The sequence below is a fragment of the Pocillopora verrucosa genome, chromosome 6 (assembly GCF_036669915.1).
Source record: "Pocillopora verrucosa isolate sample1 chromosome 6, ASM3666991v2, whole genome shotgun sequence".
NCBI lineage: Eukaryota > Metazoa > Cnidaria > Anthozoa > Scleractinia > Pocilloporidae > Pocillopora > Pocillopora verrucosa.
The window spans coordinates 20,510,812-20,533,693 of NC_089317.1; the positions used below are offsets into that span (position 1 = coordinate 20,510,812).

The following is a 22,882-nucleotide window of genomic DNA, read 5'->3' on the forward strand; positions in this document are numbered from 1 at the left end:
CTATAATTCATTGCTCCTGTGGTTTTCTTTTGATAATGGCCATTAGCTGGACAAAGGATGGGGAAGTTTTGAGAGGACAACTTGCGCAAACTCCTAAAAGTTTGGCACAACGAGAAGAGTTTTTTTCTCGCGCATGCTAAGTGATATGAAACCCTCAGGGGAAATTTTCGTATCTTGTCTCTCGGCTATACGGAGTAGACAAAACTTATGTCTGCCAAAGACACCGCTTAATAAAAATATTAAAAGTATGTAATCTTTTCTCCGCATGATAGAAGATTTCATTTACAGAAAGAATTTGCGCGGAATAAATTGGTGTTATTCAATAGAATAATAACAAAACTGCTTTAAAAAATTAACGCTCCCTTCGGTTAAAAGATAATAGAAGAATCACATTACCAATAATTGGTACATTTTATTATATTGACAAAATGTTGTCATAAAACCATAACATTACGGTCAAAATCTACAGGAACCTGTGTCGACACTGAAAATAAAAAATAATGGCGGTGAATCATCTTCCTCAATTCTTGTAATGAAATGACACACACGAGACAGTCTTAATCACGAGTTATAATTTAATTTTAGAGTCACGTCAAAATTTCAAACGATCCGAACAACATTAAGTTTTTTTTTTTTTAATTTACGTACCAATGTTTAATTAGCAAAGCACAGATTATTACTAGAAGCCCATTACTAGCTCTTGTTATTACTTATTCCCTGAGGGGTAGAGGGTCGGGAGATTTTAGTTGTGTCATGGAAAAATTAAGCTGGTCCTCCCATAAGGCTTTGTAATATTCCAATGATTCTCCCCTCACTGGCAGTTAATTAATTGGCAGTCAATGTTCTATCGTTCCCTGTTTATACATTGTTAGCGAGACTGATTCCCCGCTTCGTTCCACTTGGAATCCATGTAATTCCCCAAAATTCCTCTGACCCTTCCCCGCAATAGATGATACGTAAAAATTGACTGGTCCCTAATCAACCACGATGATGATATGTATACAAAAAATTGGAATCATTCTGTTACCATTGACTCTCCCTTGCCGGGCTCCAAGATCGCCGGCATCGAAGGAAAACAACCCGCGCTCGAGTCAGTTTTTTGGGTAACAGATTGACACTCCGAATCCAGACAATTAGCATGTAGTCGTTCATTTTTGTGTCCTGCCTCTTGCTGACATGCACAACGTTTGTCCGGAGCGATGAAATCTAACTCACTGTTCACTTTTATTTCTGTGAATGGGTTCTTTCCCGTAGAGTTCATTCGGTTGGCAGCACGTTCCAACTTGGGCGAGTCCTCCACTATTTCGCTATTCTCTGGAGTGGCCAAGAGTATTTTTACGTCATCTTTTTTTTGTTCCTTCAGGAATGGCACTTTGAATTTGCTCTTTTGTTTCGGATTCTTAGCAGATTCTTCTTTACTTTGCTCGGAACAGGTTGGATTGTCCTCATCGTTCTTAGCGTTCTCGAGCGCAGAGAACGAGGTTTCCATTGAGTCGCTGCCTTGCCAGCTTGATGAATCCCCGCTGGTCCTCTTTAATATTCCTTTTTTAGGAAAAGGAGGCCTGATACCTTTTTCTTTAGTGCTGTTAAGTGTGAATGCAACAGGATTTGGTGATATATCTTTACTTTGCGATCCTCTCTTTTGATCCGAGACGTTATCGTTCTCTTTGAACGCTAGCAATGGAATGTCTTTACCTGTTGGGGAGGAGGGTTTCGATTCCATTGTGCGGGAATGGGGTCGGCTAAAAAACCTTCTTTGACTTTTTCTCGTTTGATCGTTTGCACAATTTTCTCCATATGAGGCGTCCTTGATGCAATTTTCACGCGCATTGTCGACATAGTTGCTTCTATGTGCCAAGAGACTTTCGTGCGACATAGTGCTTCGCTTGTGGATTTTGCTTCCTCTGTCCTTTGCCAAAAATTCCTTGATTATTTTTCTCGCATCTTCATCTGGTCTTTCTTGTCTCCCTCGTTCTGCGATGGCAGCCACAATCTCTCGAGGATTCGTAGAGTTACCATTTTCTCTTCGGAATCTGCTGGCTAGAGCTTTAACTTCGTTTTTGGCCTCAATGAGTGACAGGCGACGCTTAAGAGTTTCCTTGTCGGCCACAAGCCATTTACGAGGGTCATGCCCCTGAAGGCGGGAGTCTTTAGCTGCAGGGAAATAAAAAGAAAGACAAAGGCAATTTTGTTATCTGAATCGGAATCTAGAAAGTAATGAAACGCTCGGCTGCAACACACTGCAGGCGTCATTCGCTTTCCAGTCTTTTCCGGTGATTGAACTTATTTCCGCGCCAGAAAATCGTGGACTACAGCTTTCATGTTCAACAGTCCGGAATTTCTCATCATATGATCTGACTAGTCACCAACTGGAAAGCTTACTACAAGCTAAGGCAAACCAGGAAAACCTTAACACAGAAAACATTCGATGCGCTCAACATCTTTCAGAAAGTCAAATCAGCAAAAAACATGTATTTCAGTTACATTTGTGTAGTCAGCCTGCTTAGTAAGACATTTAACTTCATTTTTTTCAAAGCCAAATCATGACGACGTAGCTCTGGAAACGAGTAAATGCTGGATGAACCTGCAAGCATCGGTTTACATTCCTCGTTTTGATCATATCAAATGATTATATAACTCCGAAACTTTGCGTAAAAATATCAGATTTACGTCAATTACTTGGCCACAGGTTGCAGAGCGCTCAAACATGGCGAGGATGTTGTGTATTTAAACGTTTGACACGGTCATAAGAGAATCAGTTTTCCTTCAACAAAAAGGCAAAATGAGGTTGGTTTGAAACAATGCCTAGAGGCTCTAGAGATTTTTCTCTCAACTTACTTGACTGATCCTTGTCCAAGTCGTCATTTTCTACTTTTTGATTCATTCTCTCTCTCCGCTGTTTCTCGTACGTCTGCCGAGCGATTTTCGCCAGTTGTTCTTTCTCCTCTGGGTAGAACGCGAGGACCTCCTCTAGATCAGCCTTCGATAGTCGGAAAAGATCGGAGAATCCTACCGAACGAACGGAAGCAGTCCGACGATTTCCAATCCCTTTTATGTCAAGAATACTTATTTCTCCAAAATGTCGACCGGCGGAAAGTTTCGCTAGTGGTGCTCCCCTCTTGTCAACAACTGCTAACTCGCCTTGATTGACAATGTACATTTCACGCCCTATTTCATCTTGACGACAAACATAATCTCCTAGAATTGATTAAAAAAACAAAATCATAAACAGAAACGAAAGACAACACATATCAACCGAAGGCTAGAATCCAAATTAAAAAAACGCATCTTTTTGGTTTAAATGTGAAATGCACGGTCTTCAATTTTGCGCAGAACACCTTTCACTTTTTAAACCAATCATAGAGCAGACTTAATCTAATCGTGATTCTTTTTCGCGTGCGCGCGAAATTTTCCCGCCCTTGAACCCAATCACATATCCATAACCTGAATTCCTATTAGTTAAAAATGTCTTATTTCTGCTTTGCATGATACGGGGGAGCGTTACCTGGGGAACATAACATGGGCTTCAACTTTAAAACGAGCTCGCGCAAAAAGCCTGGATCGCAGTGTTCAAACATCTTCACTTTCTTCAGTGTATCCAAGTTGACGTGAATGGCAATTTCTGCGCGAATATTGTCGTTTAGTTGTTGAAAGAGCTCCTCCTCACTCATATCTTTCTTGTTTCTCCACGCAAAATCAAACCACTGAATGACTCGCCGCTGAAGATCCATCGGTAGTTGATTGGCCGCGATATACTCCTTCATTCCATCCAACTTAAGATAAAAAGGTATAATCGCATTTAATAAGAAATAATTTGCAGTGAATAAAGGGATAAAAGGTCTGCTAAATTACTCTCAGTATGTACCAGAGAGATGAAATGCTAACTTTGTATTTTAGTAATGAGGGTCAAGACTCAGTGAGACGCCTGCTTTTGTTGGTCATTAAATCTAGGTTGAGGAATAGACAGGGATGTCATCTTTAGTTATATCTCTAGATTAATTAAGGAAATCCACAAGAGTAACACACGAAATGACATAAAAAAACGGACAATCAAACTGGGGGAAACGGACAAAAAGGCGGAGAAAGAAAGAAAAATAAACAGATCATAAAAGACAGAGAGATAGAGAAGTTAGGCACTCACAAAGAACACAGTCTAAGAGAGAACGAGAGAAAAACAATAACAGACAATAAGGAAGGCAGGCTAGCCGCTCGTAGAAAGGACACGCGTAGAAATAGGACAGTCAGAGATCAAATGGATGCACTGACTGACAGATTAAAAAACGGGATACATGTTTGAAACATATGAAAAAACGAAAGACAGAGAAACAGACAGTAAGACATACATGGACACAGTCAAGGAAACAGATAGACAGCGACAGACAGATAGATAAAGGGTAAAGGTTTTTACCCTTTACGGTGGCCAATTTACGTTTTCAATTCAGTTGTTAACACTAAATTACCAGATGGACAGTCGGAGACAGACAGACAGACAGACTAAGAGACAATAGAACCATAAACAACAACAGACCTTCCTGTGGTATTTCTCTCGATGTCTCCTGAGATCAACAATCATATCTGCCGCGTTGCCTACAATGGTAGCAAATATCAGAACTCCACATAGGTACGTGAAGATACAGAACATTAGACTCATGGTGGTCTGGGGCGAGACCTGTTTACCTGTGCCCACTGTTGTCATGGATACCAGTGAACGAAACAGGCTGTAGAGATATTGGGGACCGACCTGAAAATGGGAATAGAGAACACTCAGTCTCGTCTTGTGACAAATTTAAAAGTCGCCATGATGGATTGAGCATATGAATTAAGCGCATGTCTTTACTCACCTCTTCCCACTGACCCTCAAGCTTGGGATGAAGCCATTTGTCAGCTCCAAATCCCTCCATATATGAAAGAAGAAAGTAGAAACAAGCCACCCAATGAATAATCAGAAACAGATAATGAATCTGCTTCAGCAGGTTAAACAGCTTGGGGCGACCGCTGTAGATCTCAACGCGATCGCAAAAGAGAAAAAGTCTGTGCGCCTTAAGTAGCCGACCAAATCGCAGAGCAGGCCTGGGACCTAACACCAGAAAGAGGAGGTCGACTGGTAGGATGGAAACGCAATCCAGAAAAAAACCCCGAGATTTCATGTAACGTTTGGCCAGTTGTTTGGTATCTGTGACTATCTTGCCGTCGAGAAAGTACCCTGTGCGAAATTGCACTATGATGTCTAGGAGAAATACGAAGTCACAGCTATAATCGATCGCCATGAATGGTATTACAAACTTCTGCTCTCGTACGAAAAAAGCCACGCGGAAAATAATCATCCAGTAGTTGTACAAGATTCCGAGAACGACCACGATCAGCCAGAAGAAGTACAAGTCCCCTGAAGGGTCAAACACCAGCGTACAATTGCAGCTTGCCTTGTCAAGCCGGGCATCTGATGCGTCGCGAGAACTCCCCGTCCCTTCCGAAGTGGGGCTCTGAACTTGGGGTGAATTTGAGGCTGATCTGCGCATGAGTGGTCGGCGCCAGTCCCTGTCTTCTTGATATGTGCCGGTGTAGCGCTCGAGCCAAGAATCACGTGATCTTCTGCCAGTTTTCTTGTAGAAACGTTGCATTGATAAAACCCTAAGCACGGAGCTCGCAAATCGCGTCTGTCCTGTGGATTCAATGACCACCCTGGGGATTTGTTGGCCGGCGGCCTCTCCTTGACCAGATCCATGATTCACCTCGGTCTGGGAACTATCGTCTGGAGTTAGATTCGTCGGCCGTTGCATCTTTTGTGTTCAAACTAAACACCTGTATCGGTAAAAATATCATTTTTAAATCTTCGAGGAATAATGTGTAACTTCAAGTTTATCTACAAAGATTCTTTAGTTTCTCAAATAATCCTTTAGCGTGTGAGCAAAACAAAAGCAGCGGGGAATTTTGCGAACGCTCCACGGCTGGTTTTTTCGCTCTTAGCCAGTTCTTACTCATTCACAAATGACGTAACTTTTAACAATATTCTTGCACTAAATCTTAACCGAATTATGCAATGGAAGTAGAACCCCTTGTTATGAAGATCAGGCCTTGAGTTAAAAAGGAATCGAATGCCAAATCAACGAACCCCACGTAACAAAGATCTTTGGTAGTAAACTATACACTAAAAGGAACCCCAATCGAAAAGCCAAGTTTCATCCAAAATTCCATGGGCGCTCCATTTCAGAGTCTTGTAACTAAGAATAATCAAATAGTTGCTCTTTTTTTTTTGGCATAAACCAATTTTGGTTCATATTCTTGTTAAAGGTTCGCTTCGACGTCGCTGAACTAGCTCAACATTTTCCTCTAATCAAATTCGCCGACACTCGCATCAATAGAAAAAGTGCGCTTGTACAAGCCCATAAAAGCAATCCTGATTCGAGTCGTTTTGGGCACCATAGCTCGGCCAAGGAGATTTAATTTCAACTCCGGACGGTTACTTTTCATCTATAAACAAACCTCTCTCGCAAACTTTATCCTTTGGTTTCGTGGCAACAAGAGGATTAGACATCCGCTAATCTGCATGATCGCTTGTTTCGTTAAATGACCTCAGTGCTTGGCAAAACTTAGCGTGTAAAATATGTTTTGACATCAAATTGAATGCCAAATAATTTCCTAATGTAATTTGAAGGTATTTTAAGGCTTTCTAAGACAACTCTGCGAATGCAATTTGTAAATTTGGCGATAAAGAGTGGTGTTACTTGGTTGCAAACGACCGCAGAACTACCATGGAACAAGTTTTTGGCGATAATTACCGTGCACAATTGCAATTTCATCCTATTAAAGAACCTATGACGTAAAGGAAAAAGCGGAACCAAGGTAACATTCAGAGAGTCATGGTTGAAACCACCAAATCATAACCAAGTACGACCTTACAAACGCGTGATGAAGATGTCAAGTGACTTTCATTTGGCTCAATTAGTTTAAACATGACGAACGACTTGTGTATGATTCTACCTGCCAAAGACAAAACACTGATATCAAATCGAGTTACACCTTTGACGAGTAAGGAAGCAGCGAAAAATTTCCTCCAATACTGGATAACACCGTAGGTACATGTAAGCGTTGCTTTTAAGATAAAATTTTTTAGGCACATCGAGGTAATCGTTTATTTTACCTTAAAGAACTTCAGGAGAAAATGATTCAGATTTTAAGTTGTGTTTTTTCCTCGGTAGTGAGTTGCGAGTTACGGATTGTCAGTTGGTATCCAACTAGAGTTTTTCCAACGATGCCACTTGTGTATAAACTTCCCTTTTTTTTCGTTTTTCGGCGAGGAAAAGTGTTTCCTGATAAATTTTAAGGTGAGGTGAACTCGAACACAAAGTGCGCGATAAAAAGAGAAAATGGTAGGAATAAAGCTACCTTTGTATATCGTCATAGCTCGCAAAGATTTCAGCGAATATAAAAATTATCGACCCACATCAAGGTGCATTACTATAAATGGTACCATCGACCGTTCAAGGTCACTTTTTCAGTCCGAAAATAGGTTTTCAACTACTGCCCGGGGTAACTTTTGCTTTGAAATTTAAGACAATAAAAAATGATGATTTACGGCCTTAGGGGCAAAGTGACATGAATGCCCCACGGTGATTTTTTCTTCATTTGCTTTTAACAACTAAATTAAAAAAAAAATGCGGCTTATAAAAGTTTTAACATTTTTAGCACAAGCCGTCAATGAGAATCAATGAGAAACTCAGACACCTTCTTTTTAATTATATCCTGAAAATTGATTGACTCTCGAAGCCAAAGAAAAAAACGGAAAAAGCTTCTCATATCTGCATCATTGACTCCAGTTATTCCTTCTGAGTAACCTGATTGTGATATACCATAGATGAACCATCTATGTGTTCTCCGCGGGCAACCAAAAGGAGTCTAATAGAGACTGAGAACGAGCGAGTGTCTCGAAAAGGGACTAGGCGCGAACCGTGCTGAGTCCCTCGAGCGCGAGGTTCGTGTCAGTTCCCTTGCTTCGAGTTGCGCGTGAAATAATTTCAAACAAAGATTAAAATCGTTTGGCTGCGAAAATGCACATCAAGAAAAAGATCGTGTTTTATGCTGGAACCAAGCATGCATAAAGACGAGATTAAGTAAAGCACCTCGCTGGACTTAGAACACGCTCAAGTCATGCGCGTAATATTGACATGTTTTTTAAGCAGTGGTCATATTTGCACCAACTGTTCCTGTAATTCCAAAAATGTAATTGCAGTTTTGAATAATAGGAGTGATGGAGGCCGGTAAAAGGTTGGACTGATCCGTCATAGAGCTTTGAGGATCCAATGAAGATTACAGTCAAATTATAACATTTTTTTACGAGCTGAATCTTAATCCAAAACGTGCATATTTGCGGGAGTTCCCGGTAAAAGTGTGATTATGTATTTTCGTTAATACCCTGCGGCTTCCTACTTTGTTTGCCAAATATCAAATCTAACACCTTACCTCAAAATTCAACAAACCACCCCCAACATCACAAACAAAAAACAGATCGACATACAGAAATTACAGATCTAGTCTCCCGTGGTTTTTGTTTGGACCCAGTCAGGTGAGCAATCTTCCGATTTACTTTTTCTGTCAGTAGGTAATTTTTATGTACATTAACAATTCTGTGACTGAGTGATCAGACTGTCCACAAAATAACTAAATTGGCGGCTCCGTTCCCAGCAAGCAGGTCGACTTTAAAGCACATTATTCATGACAAGGAATTATCTTGACGGTAAAAACACTTGTTATGCTTTTTTTTTATCTTTGCATATTTAATTAAACATTTGTAGTTTCTCTCTGACTTACCTTTTCAAATTTTTTTTTTCAACGGGGGTTCCTTTGAAGCTGAAAGTTAGGGTTAAAAAACATGTTCCGATTTTTTTATCCTGCGGAAAGAAAAGAAAAAGAATACAGCAATGACACGAGTTTTTGCTCATACTGTTGTTTCAATTTTAAACTATGCATTATGCGGATTCAAAAGTGTGTAAGACTTGTCATTCAAGGGATATTGAATAGGATTTTCAAGAATAAATAAATTAAGGAACGTTGAGAAATTTTTATTGTATTTTTTTAAGTGAGGAGTCCTATACACAATTTTTTTTCCATTTTAAAGCACATTTATGAGATTTGTTAGCCCTAGCCATTCCGTGATCGTCATATCAGAGGATGTCGTTTTAAGAAGTACTCGAATGTTACATGAAAGCGTATCATGTCTTTAAATGCATACACCAATACACGTACCTATGTTTATTAAATCTGATCTACCTTCAATCGCAGAAAATGAGCTGTAACCTCATTTGCTTTCGTCTTTAGCTCTTGTTGAAAAACTGCACCAAATTTTCAGTTCTCTGAACCGGCTTTCAGAATGGTACTGATTCATTATTATCGTCTTGCTACCGTCTTAATATACAACATTCTTCTAAATTTGAGCGATTTTTTTTACGCTGTAGTTAATCGAAAAGATGTTGAGGTTTACTCAGCAAATATTGTTTCGTTTACGTGTTTCCACTCGTTCTTCGGTAACTTAGCAATCTGTTTCAACAGAGACCTTGGCGAGCGTAAACTGCATCCGCGAGAACTTTGATGCTGAAAATTTTCTCGGTATTCAAACAATTACTTTGGCGATACGCAGAATACACTCCAAAACGGAATACCAACTTCCTTCCCTGAGTGGGCTCCCCGTTGGTGCAATATCCTGATGTGAGTATTCAGAAAGCAAACGTTGCTGATAACGTTGATGTTTTTGTTTAGCTCACTATTAGAGCATATTTTACTAAGTAACCCTGCAGCTGCACCGCGCAGACACAATACGTGTGCATAGTTTTTGATTTGCTGTCTTTCTTTGTAAACTGTCTTCAAAAAAGGCTCTGTTTCAGGAAAAGTGGTTCTGAAAACAGAAGTTATAGTGCATAGCTTCACCCCATCAAACGCTATGATTGTTGCAAAGTAGAGTTAGTGTATTCATTATCTTTGTATCACAGCAGAGATACTTTTGGTCGGAGAAATAAACATGTAAATTGCTGTTTGTAGTTTTCATCTTTAATATCAAATCATATCGATATAAAAACAAAATAACTTTTCTGGAACTTGTTTTGGATCAAATTTCCAGCTTTTTGTACCAACTGCCACACAAGGGTGATAATCTTTTTCAATTTTCATGTCTTCTCGTAAATATGTATGAGTCGGAGTTCGCATTTGACAATAGAGGTTCACCATTTTGATCTTTTTTCTTTGCAAGATCGAATAAAATGATGATAATGATGATGATATCAATAATGATAATGATACAACCGACAAGATTACTTAAATTAAATTAGGCAAAACTCTCGCTGCATGGACCATTTAAAGGAATCAGTTATAAATTCAGCTTTTTAATCTTGTTATTTATAGACTGTCATTTTTTTTAAAATTCGTTTTGAAAATTTATTTATGATTACAAAGTGCATCTCAGGCTGTAGACATCTCTAAAAGGCGGAACGCGGTAAGGAGAAATTCCACACCGATCCCCTGACAGGATGATTTGGTTTGATCAATCGAGTTGATGATGTAAATTGGCCATCGTAAAAAGTTTTTTGTTCCGAAGATGACGTTTCGAGTTTTAGCCCAGTTTTGCGCTGCTAATCGAAGCATGAGCAATTTTCATGGCTCCTCCAGGCACTACATAATGCGTAACAATTTACGGAGATGCGGAAATTTGAAATGGCTTTTCCTTTTTTTTCTGTAATTAATGCAGGGAGAACTACTGCAGATAATATTTCCTACATTGCTTAGTTCGGAAATTTTTAAGGAGCACAACTGTGACATGGTGACTTGAATTTACAGCAAAATACTTTAATCAACTCAGTTGAAACAATACTAAATAGGTACATAATGGGCGTTTGTGTCTACCGCTGTTAAACATGGCTTGAGTCGCAAATTTGCATATTAGTAACTTTTTTTTATTACTCGAACGTTTATGCAGAAATACACATGGTTATCTCAACATTATTTTGCATTACCTTTAACCAGAAGAGGATGCTTTTATATTCTGCATTACACCTTAATCAGTCACTTATACGATGGAACACTTTTCTAATTTTACTCTCAAACAGCAACAAGCAAATAGCATCACCTTGCGATACTGAGATCGTGAAATTTGGAACATGTGTCGTGGAGTTTGGTGAATCCAAACTTGGACGTTTTTGCTAATAAATGTATGCGAGGGTAAGGCGCTGGTGTGATTAATGTTTGAGATGAAGGGAAAATCTGCACTAATTTATACGGAGAGAATTTTACATAATTTATGAAATGATCAAAATGCATCATAAAACAGATGTTTACGACAAGATTTTACGCCGCGGGGCTATTAACTAAAAATAGACAAAAGGTGAATTATACGATAGAATACAATTCTGAATTTTTTAAAGCATAACTATTATCCTCTTGGATGTTTAAGAAAACTTCAGCCCTATCTGATTTTTATATCGTTATGAAGACTTATGCTCAGCTGATGTTATTTACATACCAAAATTTAAAAAAAAACTTACCTGACGTAAATAAATCTTTCACAAACTGTGCCCGGGGTGGTCTATTTGACGAGGAAGGTAATATTGGTCTTGCCGAAAGAAATATATTAAGAAAAAAAATCAGTTTGATACATTTTTTTAAATGTAATCTATGGTTTTTTAAAAGCGCATTTTTTTTCCCGGCGACTGACTCCGTTACGAATTCAATGTAACACTGATAATCCACGGTATTGGATCATGTTAAGACGAATACTTTAATGATTGTTCATATCCAACATGTAATGTTATATGAAATAAAATTTTCATGTGACACAAACGACATTTCAAACAATATTGATCGTGTACAGTGTTTGGGCAATCTGATTAAGGTTTCACAATACGAGCTCTTCTAAAGTAAAACATGTTTATAACATTATTTTCCTTTTTCTTTAAAGTACGAAATATTTTTTAAAGCATTCTTTACCGAGATTTGTGGCAGTCTTTCATGTAGCAATCTAGAAGAAAAAAACTCACCTCGTCTGAGCCAAAAGCTTTATCGGTAAAAATCCTCTTTGAGAAATTACAACGATATTCAAAAGCTTTTAACCTATTGAGACATTTGAAAGGTTTCGCGGCAGACACCTATTGTGTAGCTTCATTTCATAGGTTTTTCTCGTGTCAAGTTACCCTCAAGGTGTCGTATCTTTTTGTCTCTGATCTCACCTGACAAGTTCGTAACTCTTGCCTTATTAAAAGCGCTCTCTCGAGTGATGAATCCCAATTAAAGACAAATGTTTCTATTCCACAATGCAAATAAAAGGTTTTAGAGCAAGTAAATTCTTCTATCTACCGGATATTGTTTTGTAATATGAATTTGTTTTGGCTTTAGGACAAATACAAACGCTCGCCTCGACCTATTACTCAAGAAAAGTTGTCATTTCTCCGGAATGTGAAATAAGGGCACGCGGTAAAACTTGGCGCTTGGGTGTCAAACACGAGAAGAATCACCACTTGCTGAATGTAAACTAAAGCCGCAGCTCATCAAGCAAATTAGATGCGGCTGCTAAGCAGAAGGTTCCGAATATTTACACGGATTAGCCCTGGAGAGTGTTTCACTAGTTTATGTTGACAAAATTATACTCTGACTGAAGACAGTGGAAACTTCCTCTCGCAAAGTTTTGACATCAAATACCGCTCCGGGTCATGGAAGCAAAAGGTACGCCGATGGTTTTTATCGCATCTTATCTTCGCTAAAAGCAGCGTTTTCTACAAAACCCCCTCTGAGGTCGAAATTGAATCTGATAAAATTTTAATTTCCGCTGTTCTTGGGTAGGGAGTTTTTTTTTGTATCACTTCATTGTCCAAGACAGAAAGCGTTTTGTATCAGTTTTATTTTATGCTCAATTTTGAAACACCTGAAGAAATAACTTTTGTATTGACTGTTGCCTGGGGCGCTTTCTCGGTGGTTCACTCGATCGAGTCCAATCTTGAAAATTGCTCTCTCTTTTTCAACTATAGCTAATTCAAAAAATTCATAATGTGTGGGATTAAAATCTGCAAAAAGCAATCTACATCGTAAGGGTGAGCTACTAATTGGTTTTCCTGCCATATTACAAGTTTCCTATGCGTTTCTGACATCAGCCTCTTATCCTGCTATAAAGAGAAAACAATGAAATTTGGAAGCCATTAAGTACTTTTCTCACCTCAATTTAAGGCCTTTTTTGTCATCTATGGCAAATCAGTTTTCCTTGATTCTAAAATTTTTTTTTTTTTCGGGTGACAATTTGTTTCCCCGCGTCGAAAGCATTCCTCATCAGATTGAGGCCAAAACTGCTCAATATAGACTTGGTGATATTTAATTCAGTTTGCTATAGAGGAAATTTATTTCTGTTATTAGCCGAACCTCCTCTGCTTAGCGTGTGTGTTTGAATATGTTAATTTCTACCTCTTGCGAGAAATCGATTAAAATCAGAGCGAAATTCTCCGTCAAAGAAAAATTCGTATATTTCACGATAACGCATAAGACCAGTCATTTATGCTAACGTTAAAAAAATTCCACTCTTTTCCCTCTTCCCTTGAGGATTGTGATTTATGGCTATTCAATTTGGTTAGGGCCAAACTACTCTTTCTATTTTCCATAGTTAAATGATAGATCTTTTTATCACAACAATCTCTCAAACTTATGAATTTTTCATACAGAGGCAGAATAAGTAAACTTTAATAGAATGAGCAAACGCCGGCAATGCCTGCCGGCAGCTGCGTGCGCTGCAACCCAATCGTACGATCGACGTTCCCCCTTTAATGAAAAAGCTAGAGACACTTCTTCCCAGTTTGTCGTCATGGTCGCAAGAACATTGGCATTGCTTTCCTCCAAATTGAGTGGGTAAATTTTCTTGTTGGAAAAGAAAAGGCAAAAACAAAAGGAATGTATATGCTGAAAACTTTTTTGACTGACGAACTCCACGACGTGGCTAGCTAAACCGCGACGAAAATGCAAATGAAACATTGGGCTCTACTTTGGTATGTTGTTCCTCATAGTGTACACGATAAAAGTCAGAATGCCATATTAGCGTCAAAATTCTATAAAGATTACGTGAGGTCATATTTTTTTCTACAGGAAAATAACTCAACCTTACTGTAAATAGTCAATTTTAGATCACCCCCCTTCTTTTCGAAAATCTACTTAAAATTTCTCACCAGGTTGAGATATTTGATTGCAATCTAAGAGTAATTTATGAACTGCACTGGCAGTTCTTTACTGATTATTCGATTTTTTCGTGGTATGGAAAATATATCAGATGTATGAATAATTCACTCAATTATTTCACATTTTATTATTATTGCCTTCGTTCATAACCACTGACAGGCATTTTCGAGAAAAAGAGGCAGCCGTAATTGGTAGAGAATTCAACGATATAAAGATCTCAGAGCTCAAACCTTGAAGGAACGACGAGTGCTCTTGTAAATATTCGAAAAAAAAATCCTCGCTAAAAAAAAAACCATTCGGTCGAAGACTTCTCAACCTGACCTCGATATGGAGACAAAAGATGTCTTCTGATAACAAAACGAAAATACATAATCTACTTTTCTCTCACATTTAGCGAATAATAATTTTAAATGTGGTAAACAGGATTAACCTTGGTCTTGACTGTCATATCAAGCGAGATTGCCTATGCACCAACTTAAAACGGGTATTACAAAAGTTAAAACCATATATTTTGTGATGACTCACAATGACAATCACATTTTAGCCGCTATAGCCAGACATGCGCAGTTTGACGCTATCGGCTGCGATAACAGCTGCAGGACACATGAGCATGCGCAGATTAAGTTCGATGCCTTCACTCAGTTCGTTAGCTAAGCCGATTATTTACTTTTCTCTCAATATCAAGTCTGTGATAAGGTAACACAAGCTGTGAACGGATGAGATCGGCGACGCTAAAAGCACGCATAGAAATAGACCAATGAGGTCAAGGGAAAATTGGAGTATACGTATTTTAAGAAATATTCAGAAAACGATCGGTCTCCCGACGGTACTAAACTATTATGCTTAAGATAAGCGAGTTATGTTTTACAATGACAGCTTACTGTGCTCGGACATGAACAATGTTTAGTACAGGCTGTGTCTTTTTTTTTTGTAGCAGAGACAAATTCCTTTTTTTTCAGCTATATAAATTTGTTGTAAATACCAATATACTAAAAGTTGATTTATCTTTCCTGTCATTACCCCTTACTCTAGGTTGATTATCGCCAGAAAGTATATTAATTTCACGATACAGAATTTTTTCCGCTTAGATGAGTACTGTATATAAAAAATTATGACAAACCGTAGAGGTGAATAAAAAAAACCTTACTCGCTCACCAGTGTCTTTACTAACCTTTGGTTTGTCTTCTTTAAAACTCAGTTCATTTTGTTTGGAATTGAACAGAAAAGTGTTTCGTGGTAGGAGAATTTTTCGCTTTTGACAGGAGGTCTATTGAAATCAGCTTCTTATACTCATGCGTAATTATCCTCGCTTAAGTGCACCTTTGTTTAAGACTCAAGAAAAAATGCCAAGTTCCTTTTTCATCATTGTCACACTTAAACAAAAAGAAATTTGGCCTGAATGGATGGTAGATCAATGTTAAGTATTCACTGTGTGTAAGTTCCGCTCCTTAATTCGTCAGTCTTTTTTTGGCCTTCTTGCTGTCAGTTGTATAACAGGTCTGAGGGCCAGAGGGTTTTCCGTTCATGCTCTCAGAGCATAGGTTTTTAAGTGTCATTTGACAACCATTTTCAATAATATTCGTGAAACTGACCGGCGGTAACCGAACCCACTAGGGGCAAATTCGCGTCGAAATCATTGCAGAAGAAACCTACCTCTTCAAGTAAATGATGTTTAAATAGCAGACATCTACAGGATGCAAATGAGCGCAGCTTTATTGAAGTCTATCTCAGATGCGTACTCGTAAACAACCGCGTACTTTTCCTCCTTTTTCAGATCCACACGACACTCAGAACGAAAGAAAAATGAACGAAGGAACGGCAAATAGGACATCGAAAGTTCGCTTTTCGGCAAACACGGACACGTTCAGCGAGGAGGAAGAAGCAGACATTCGCCACAAGCGACTACTTCGGTACTGGTATAAAGGAGGTCGAAGGTATAGTGAGGCCGAGAAAGCCTTCCTGAACCGAGTAAGGATCCCTTCCGTTGGATTACTCGGCGATGGAGAGACAAAAGTCGGATGGTTGAGATTCTTCGACCCTGGAGGTAAAAATACAGAGTTATGATAGTTACCTCGTAAATCTATTATGTCGACTTCAATTATTTTCTTGAATTTTTCTTTCAAAGAAAAAAACCTAATTTTTTAGGTACGGAAAAAAATCTAATTCATTTACCGGTGGGTAAATTCTTTTTACAGTGTAAAAATAAATAAATAGTTCTCGTCGCGTCAAAATCTCGGAACGTTGCTAACTGACTTAGCTCATGAGATGATATCTAGTAATCTATATAGTCAAGATCATATTGAAAAATTGTTCCTTAGCAAGTAAATTAAATGTAAAATATCACCTCAGTACATCATATGGTCAGCTCATTTCAAGATTATCTCAATGTGGTCTTTGGCACTAGTTCAGATCACCTTTCGTGCCTATTGCGCTATCTCTTTTCGTACATTTTTCTGGAATTCTCAATGATAATTTTCTATGTTAAATGTGCTGAATAAATAACGGAAAATTATAATGATAAATCATCTTTTAATTCCTCGCCAACACTAAAAGTATCACCTTATGTCGATAAAATTTATATAAAACTAACAATCGAACCGATGAGAGATATGTTTTCTTTAATATCATTGATCAACTGTTAGTTAAATCGAGTCAGAGCGACGTGCGGTATGATGGCTAAACGGCTGGTATATCAAACGGAGGATCTGTCCAAAAGAACTAGAGGGATTTTTCGAATTTGCTTTGCAAATTTCTGTTTCGCCAGACATAATATAGCCGTGGTTACCTTCTTTTAAATTGAATTTTAATCACGCGTTAGATAATTCCAAAATAGTATGGTTTATCAATCGCAAAACAGTTTTATAATGGCATTTTGGTTGCAATTTCATTTTCGGAAAAAAGAATAACTTACATTTTAAGTTTGCTTTCGAGCGTAAACGGTGAATTTCTTCTTTCGAACGTCCCTTCAATGCAGAGGTTTAAAATAATGGTTGATCGCCTTATGGTCTTTAAGTTATGTGGAAGGAGTATTTATCCCCGACACAAACTAAATATATTCAATATATTTTGAAATAACATCTCGTTTGCTCTTTTCTTTAAATGTGTTGTAAAATCATATTCTGATCGTAGGATTATTTGCTGCCTACCTTTATTTGAGTAATCTCGGACAGATGGTCCAAAACTTTTGCTTTACACCATTATTGTGAAATAAAAGTATTTTTGGATAATTAATCAACCATCTGCTCCATGCTGAGTGGGCCGGAAAATAAAATGCCCCGGGGGGGGGGGTTATTGAGGGAAGAGGGGGGGGGGCATTCACCAACTTTTTTTCTAAGGGTACTCCGCAAAAACTTCAATGAAGACTTTTGAAGACTATCGAAGTGAATTGAAATAACTTTTTAACTCTACTCAATTTCTACTCTACCATTAATTCGTCACTATTCAACCTTTAAACTGTGATGATGATATTTACTAGAGGGAGCTAATCTTGTGCCCAAAACCAGCAGTGTAATTAAGATGTAGGGACCTAACAACCGCTTAGCCGTGGATAGTCTGGGTACAAGACTAAGAGAGAACCCATCATGTTAAAGCCCTCTGGTTTCTCATGGGCCTCCTCGCTACCTCAGGTCCTTTTTTTACACTTTTAACTTGATGACTATCGCATTCATTTTTAGTTAAGAACTATTCCCAACCAATAGAGTAATTCCGTTTAGTTGCCTCTTTTTACACAAGTGCTCCAAAAAACAGGCATCTTTTTTTGTTTTTATTTGTTTTGATCAAAATGAGGTAAAGCAGAATCCAGTGTCTGGAATTAAAAAATTGAATGAAATTATTGATTGTGTTTCCTCTTCATTCTCTCCGTTGTAGGTGACAGGCTCTATTACTGGCTCTTAATAGTATCTGTAGCGGTTGTGTACAATTCATGGGTTCTTATATTAAGGTCGTCTTTCCCCGAACTCCATAAGAAACATCAATACGTTTGGATAGCAATCGATTATCTCTGTGACGTCGTGTACATTGTAGACATTTTCGTCAGCTCCAGAACAGGCTACATGGAAGATGGTATCATGCAAAAAGACATCAAAAAAATGCGGCGTCACTACCTCCGAACGTCGAAGTTTTATATGGACGCCGCGTCCATAATCCCATTAGACATAGCATATATTTTCATCGCGCATGAGCCGGCTATTCGCATGAATCGTCTTATCAAGTATCACCGGTTCTGGCATTTTCTGGATCGTACCGAGAGCAGAACAAGTTATCCGAACCTGTTCAGACTTGCGTCCCTGATGCAATTTATTCTGGTTATAATCCATTGGAACGCCTGTATATATTTTATAGTGTCGCGTAAAATTGGATTTGGAAAGGACCCCTGGGTATACCCCGGAATAAAAGGGAACGCTAATATGACTGAAATGCACAGGTCTCTCACGAGGAAATACATCTATTCCTTTTATTGGTCGACTTTAACGTTAACTACGATTGGTGAGGTTCCACCGCCACATACTAATGTGGAATTTATTATAGTCATAATCGACTATTTAATAGGTAAGTTTGGTATCATTCGTTAGACTCAACTTGAAGCACTATTGACCTTCATTAGTATGGAGATGCACAGGCAAGCCTTATTATATCTTACGCTTGATTATACAAGCATTTTTATTGGTTATCACGTGTAATCTATTGGAGGTAAAACGCATAGATGATGTGACGTTAACGATATTTAATAATTTTATAATTTAAATGAATATGGATGCGATCTTCGCAGTAATGAACACTACGTAAGTAGTAGTGAAAAGAAGGCCTCAAAAAAAATTCAGGCCTGTACGGGATTTGAACCCATGACCTCTGCCATACTGGTGCAGCGCTCTACCAACTGGGCTAACAAGCCAACTGGGAGCTGTTCATTATGTTAGTTCCAAATAACTGACCTGTAAAGTGGTGAATTTAAAACATGTAGACCCCATGTTACCGTGGGTGTTTTCAGTCACAGATCACAGGAGACTTTACAATGTGATAAGAACATCAGTGACGCACTTGCGCTTCGTGTGCCACTTTTTTTTACTTACTGCATTTTGACGTCATCTGTGATGTAACACAGAGCCGACGCGCGGAAACATGGAATCTGTTTGTTAATTGGCAATACAGGTACACGCAGATTAATGTCTGAGAAACTGCGCACCTACTCCTCACCTAACCCAACTTTAATCCTAACTCGGGGAGGGGTAGGAGTGCAGTTGCTCCGATACCGAAATTGATCTGCACACGCGATAGATAAAGGTCAGCAAAACTTGCGAACTAATTAATGTTTACGTCTTCTATTACAGGCGTTTTGCTCTTCGCTACCATTGTGGGAAACGTTGGCAGCATAATTACCAATCAGAATGCTGCTAAAGTGGATTTCCAAAATAAGATGGACGGGATTAAGTCCTATATGCGCTTTCACAAGATTCCGCAGCATCTACAACAACGTGTAATTAAATGGTTTGACTATCTGTGGATGAACAAAAAACATCCCGACGAAGAGGAACTCCTGCAGTCACTGCCTGATAAACTGAGGGCAGAGTTGGCGATCCATGTACATCTCGATTCACTAAGAAAGGTCGAAATATTTCAAGATTGTGAAGCAGGATTTCTTAGCGAGCTGGTCTTGCGTCTCCGTCCTCAGTTGTTCTCCCCAGGTAACATTCTTCCTTTTCATTGGCCGAGCACCCACTTAGTGACTTGCACTCAATAGGCTGACCATGCGTTATACACTTGAACTATGTCTTGCTGCGAATAATATTCTACTTATGCGCAGTTGCACCAAATATCTTTCATGGAAAAGCAGGCTAATCGCTTCTCAAGCTGATAGAGAGTGATTTTAGAAAAAAAATCATGAAAAATAAACTTGATTGTCGAATGGTAAAACAATTATTGAGCTTGGTAGATAGATTGAAAATTCACGACCAACGAATCACGATATTTCATGCAAGGTTGTCCAGTTCAGAGGAGAACTGGTTACATTCTTCAGATTTGCGCGTTTTCGCACATCTGAAGGATAAGATTTGAATAGTGTTGACTTAGTGGAATTTATCATAAAAAGAGCGAGAGCCAGCTGCCCCGCCCTTGGAACAACCCCTCTGCTCTGGAAGGCTGGTTTTCTTTCTAAGCACAGCCTTATCTCAACTAAATTGCCTCGCAATACCATACAAATCTTACACTTCAGTTATGAAAAACATGCAAAGACGAAAATTCTATATGGCATAAAATATTTATAGACTTCATTTGCCTGACCTTCCTGCCGCATGAATACGAGCTGGCTGATGCAGAAGGAAGCACAACGTTACAAGTCACAGACATTTGTAATTATGACCCCCCTCCCCCCCACAACTTTGAAAAATCGTTCCCATGCCCCTCTTTATTGCGGATTCTGAATTGCTTCCCTTTTATCTGCAGGAGACTACGTTTGCAGAAAAGGCGAGGTTGGCCGAGAAATGTATATCGTGAATAGGGGCAAGCTGGAGGTGGTGTCGGAGACGGGCACCAAAGTGTACGCTGTGTTAGAGGCCGGGAGTTACTTCGGCGAGATTAGCGTTCTGTGTATGAGTGCTGCTGGAAATCGTCGGACGGCTTCGGTACGCTCCGTTGGCTATTCGGAGTTATTTTGCTTGTCTAAAAACGATCTGATGGAAGTGCTTGACGAGTATTCAGAAATAAAGACGAAAATTGAGAATATTGCTAAACAACGTCTAGAGAATGACAAACGAAGGACCAGCGTATTGCTTTCTAACAAACATGATAAAAACAGAGCTAATGAAAATGGAACCGATATGGATCTAAGAGTGAAGAGCAAAGTTTTTGCTAAATTGGAGGAAAGGATAGCCACTCTTGAGAGGGAACGCGTGGACTTGATGGAAGAAATGAAACGACAAAGAGAAGAGTTTTCCGACAGGCTGGTAGACTTGGAGACGTCCATGGCACAGTTGTCTCGAGATCGTCGAGGGGACGGACAGAGACCAACTTCAAGATCGTTTGATTTTGTTTGGAAGAGAAGATGACTGAATGTGATTACTGAACTGTTCTCTTTTCCCTTCGGAGTACTTTGACGCTGGCGTTCAAGTACTGTCTTTGAATTTAATTAGATGCACCATATTGAACTGACGCTGAATTAGGTTAAGGTTGATAAATGGTATGCGTCGGTATGGTAGAGAGGGTAACGTTTGAAGGCATTCTTACCGTGCTATGCTACCAACAATACAGCACAGGGACCTTAAGCAGTCAGGGCAAAAACACCGAGGAGGGCGTCGATTAAAAAATAGATGAATACTTTAAGTCAGAATTTTCCAAAAGGCTGGATGTCTTAACTGTCTCTTGTGGCCCCTCATGCACTCCAACTTCAGCTTAACGTATGTGAGCAGCGATGAGCTCCAAATGGAAACTTAGATAATTTGCCGTCCGGCGTGGTTTCCGTTCTCAGACCGAGCAAGTTAAAATTATTTCACGTTGTTGTCATGTAGAGGACGGCTAAGAAATGAACAAAGATTTGAACGGACGAGCCTAGCTATTATTCTATTCATTTGATCTTTTGTTTAGCCACGTCCTCGTCGCCGTCGCCGTCGTGGTTTTCTTAAGGTCCCTGTCACATTCTGATATTCTAGTGGCATCAACTTCTCCTCTCATAAAATACGAGAGAAAACCGTGCACTCTGAAGATGGTTACCAGAAGAAACTCAGCAGAACTGCCACAGAAGGAGATGATGCTAAATGCCGCTGCGACTCGATTTACCTTTTCTCTGTGTGCTTATTTGTTGCGTCTACAGTTCATATCCAGTGGAGTGAATGGAAATTTCAAAAACATTTTTAAATAGCCGCCAGGTATTGGCCTAGAGTAGCCTTTCTTCTTAATTTCGTGTCAATTCGTTTTATGAACATCTTTATATCAAGAATATTGTCAGTTCCTGATGATAAATCTTTCAAACGAGCCAGATTTAATGGAACATTTTAGCAATTTCATAATTGCTTAAAACGTTCCGCGCCGACCTTGTATGTATTTGTAGCATTTGTCATTCTTGTTCACCAGACAATAGGACGCAAAGCGCTTTTAAAGGTTCCCTTATTCTCTCTCTTGCTCGTCTACTTTTTACTCAAACTCTGTCGCCTTTTGATCGTTGTTGTCCGAAGCGTTTCTGGAATTCTATGATTAACTGACTATAACTTTGATAAATTTCCTAATCTAGATATGTATGCGCCGCTGTGGAACACACAAAAATGACGAAAATCATTTGTGGATAATTATGAAATTCTCTCATTAGAAGCTATTTGAAGAAAACGTTTGCCTTTGAACTTGCTTCATAAAAGCAATCGCTGCCGATTGTAACAGCTGAAAAGCGGGAATTTTCAGTCGTTTCGACCTAAATCACTCAGAGATATGCCAAAAAATCTTAGTTTACCATTATATATCAAAGGCTTTAATAAAGTTGATAAAGTTGCATTCTTTTGATATGAATTTTGGTGTATTAAAAGCTTTGGAACTATTCAGCCCATGACCAAGGTTTTTCGGCGTGACTTCTTTCTTTTCCAGTAGTCCCTCGCAATTGTTGGATTACGCGCGCGTGGACTAAGGACTGCAGGGACGGAAAAGAAATTCGCGACGTTTGTTTCGAAATTCGTGACCCACGACAAATGGTTAAGTCACTTTTATTTGTTTGTTT

At 38.9% G+C, this 22,882-nt stretch overlaps 2 protein-coding genes across 7 annotated transcripts; one reads left to right on the forward strand and one right to left on the reverse strand.

Moving 5' to 3' along the window:
• Nucleotides 1–417: 417 nt before the first annotated feature.
• On the reverse strand, nt 418–13,319 carry LOC131792923 (cyclic nucleotide-gated channel alpha-3). 3 transcript variants are annotated; one of them, XM_066168646.1, is made up of 8 exons: nt 13,187–13,319; nt 11,526–11,593; nt 8,806–8,885; nt 4,842–5,799; nt 4,529–4,741; nt 3,506–3,773; nt 2,839–3,198; nt 418–2,154 (listed from the first exon to the last, which is right to left on the reverse strand). In XM_066168646.1, the coding sequence occupies exons 4-8, from the start codon at nt 5,775–5,777 to the stop codon at nt 1,016–1,018; spliced, it is 2,916 nt and encodes a 971-aa protein (XP_066024743.1). In that variant the 5' UTR covers nt 5,778–5,799; nt 8,806–8,885; nt 11,526–11,593; nt 13,187–13,319; the 3' UTR covers nt 418–1,015. The 3 variants fall into 3 exon arrangements, with proteins under 3 accessions (XP_066024743.1, XP_058966315.2, XP_058966322.2); XM_059110332.2 differs by lacking the exon at nt 13,187–13,319 and adding an exon at nt 12,018–12,236; XM_059110339.2 differs by lacking the exons at nt 11,526–11,593; nt 13,187–13,319 and adding an exon at nt 9,265–9,332.
• LOC131792675 (cyclic nucleotide-gated channel alpha-2-like) lies at nt 9,573–22,632 on the forward strand. Of its 4 annotated transcripts, none has more exons than XM_066168647.1 (5): nt 9,573–9,699; nt 15,965–16,234; nt 18,058–18,738; nt 19,518–19,871; nt 20,629–22,632. In XM_066168647.1, exons 2-5 carry the CDS (start codon nt 15,994–15,996, stop codon nt 21,228–21,230), a joined length of 1,878 nt encoding a protein of 625 aa, XP_066024744.1. In that variant the 5' UTR covers nt 9,573–9,699; nt 15,965–15,993; the 3' UTR covers nt 21,231–22,632. The 4 variants fall into 4 exon arrangements, with proteins under 4 accessions (XP_066024744.1, XP_058966071.1, XP_058966079.1 ...); XM_059110088.2 differs by lacking the exon at nt 9,573–9,699 and adding an exon at nt 12,534–12,699; XM_059110096.2 differs by lacking the exon at nt 9,573–9,699 and adding an exon at nt 13,895–14,003.
• Nucleotides 22,633–22,882: the final 250 nt, after the last annotated feature.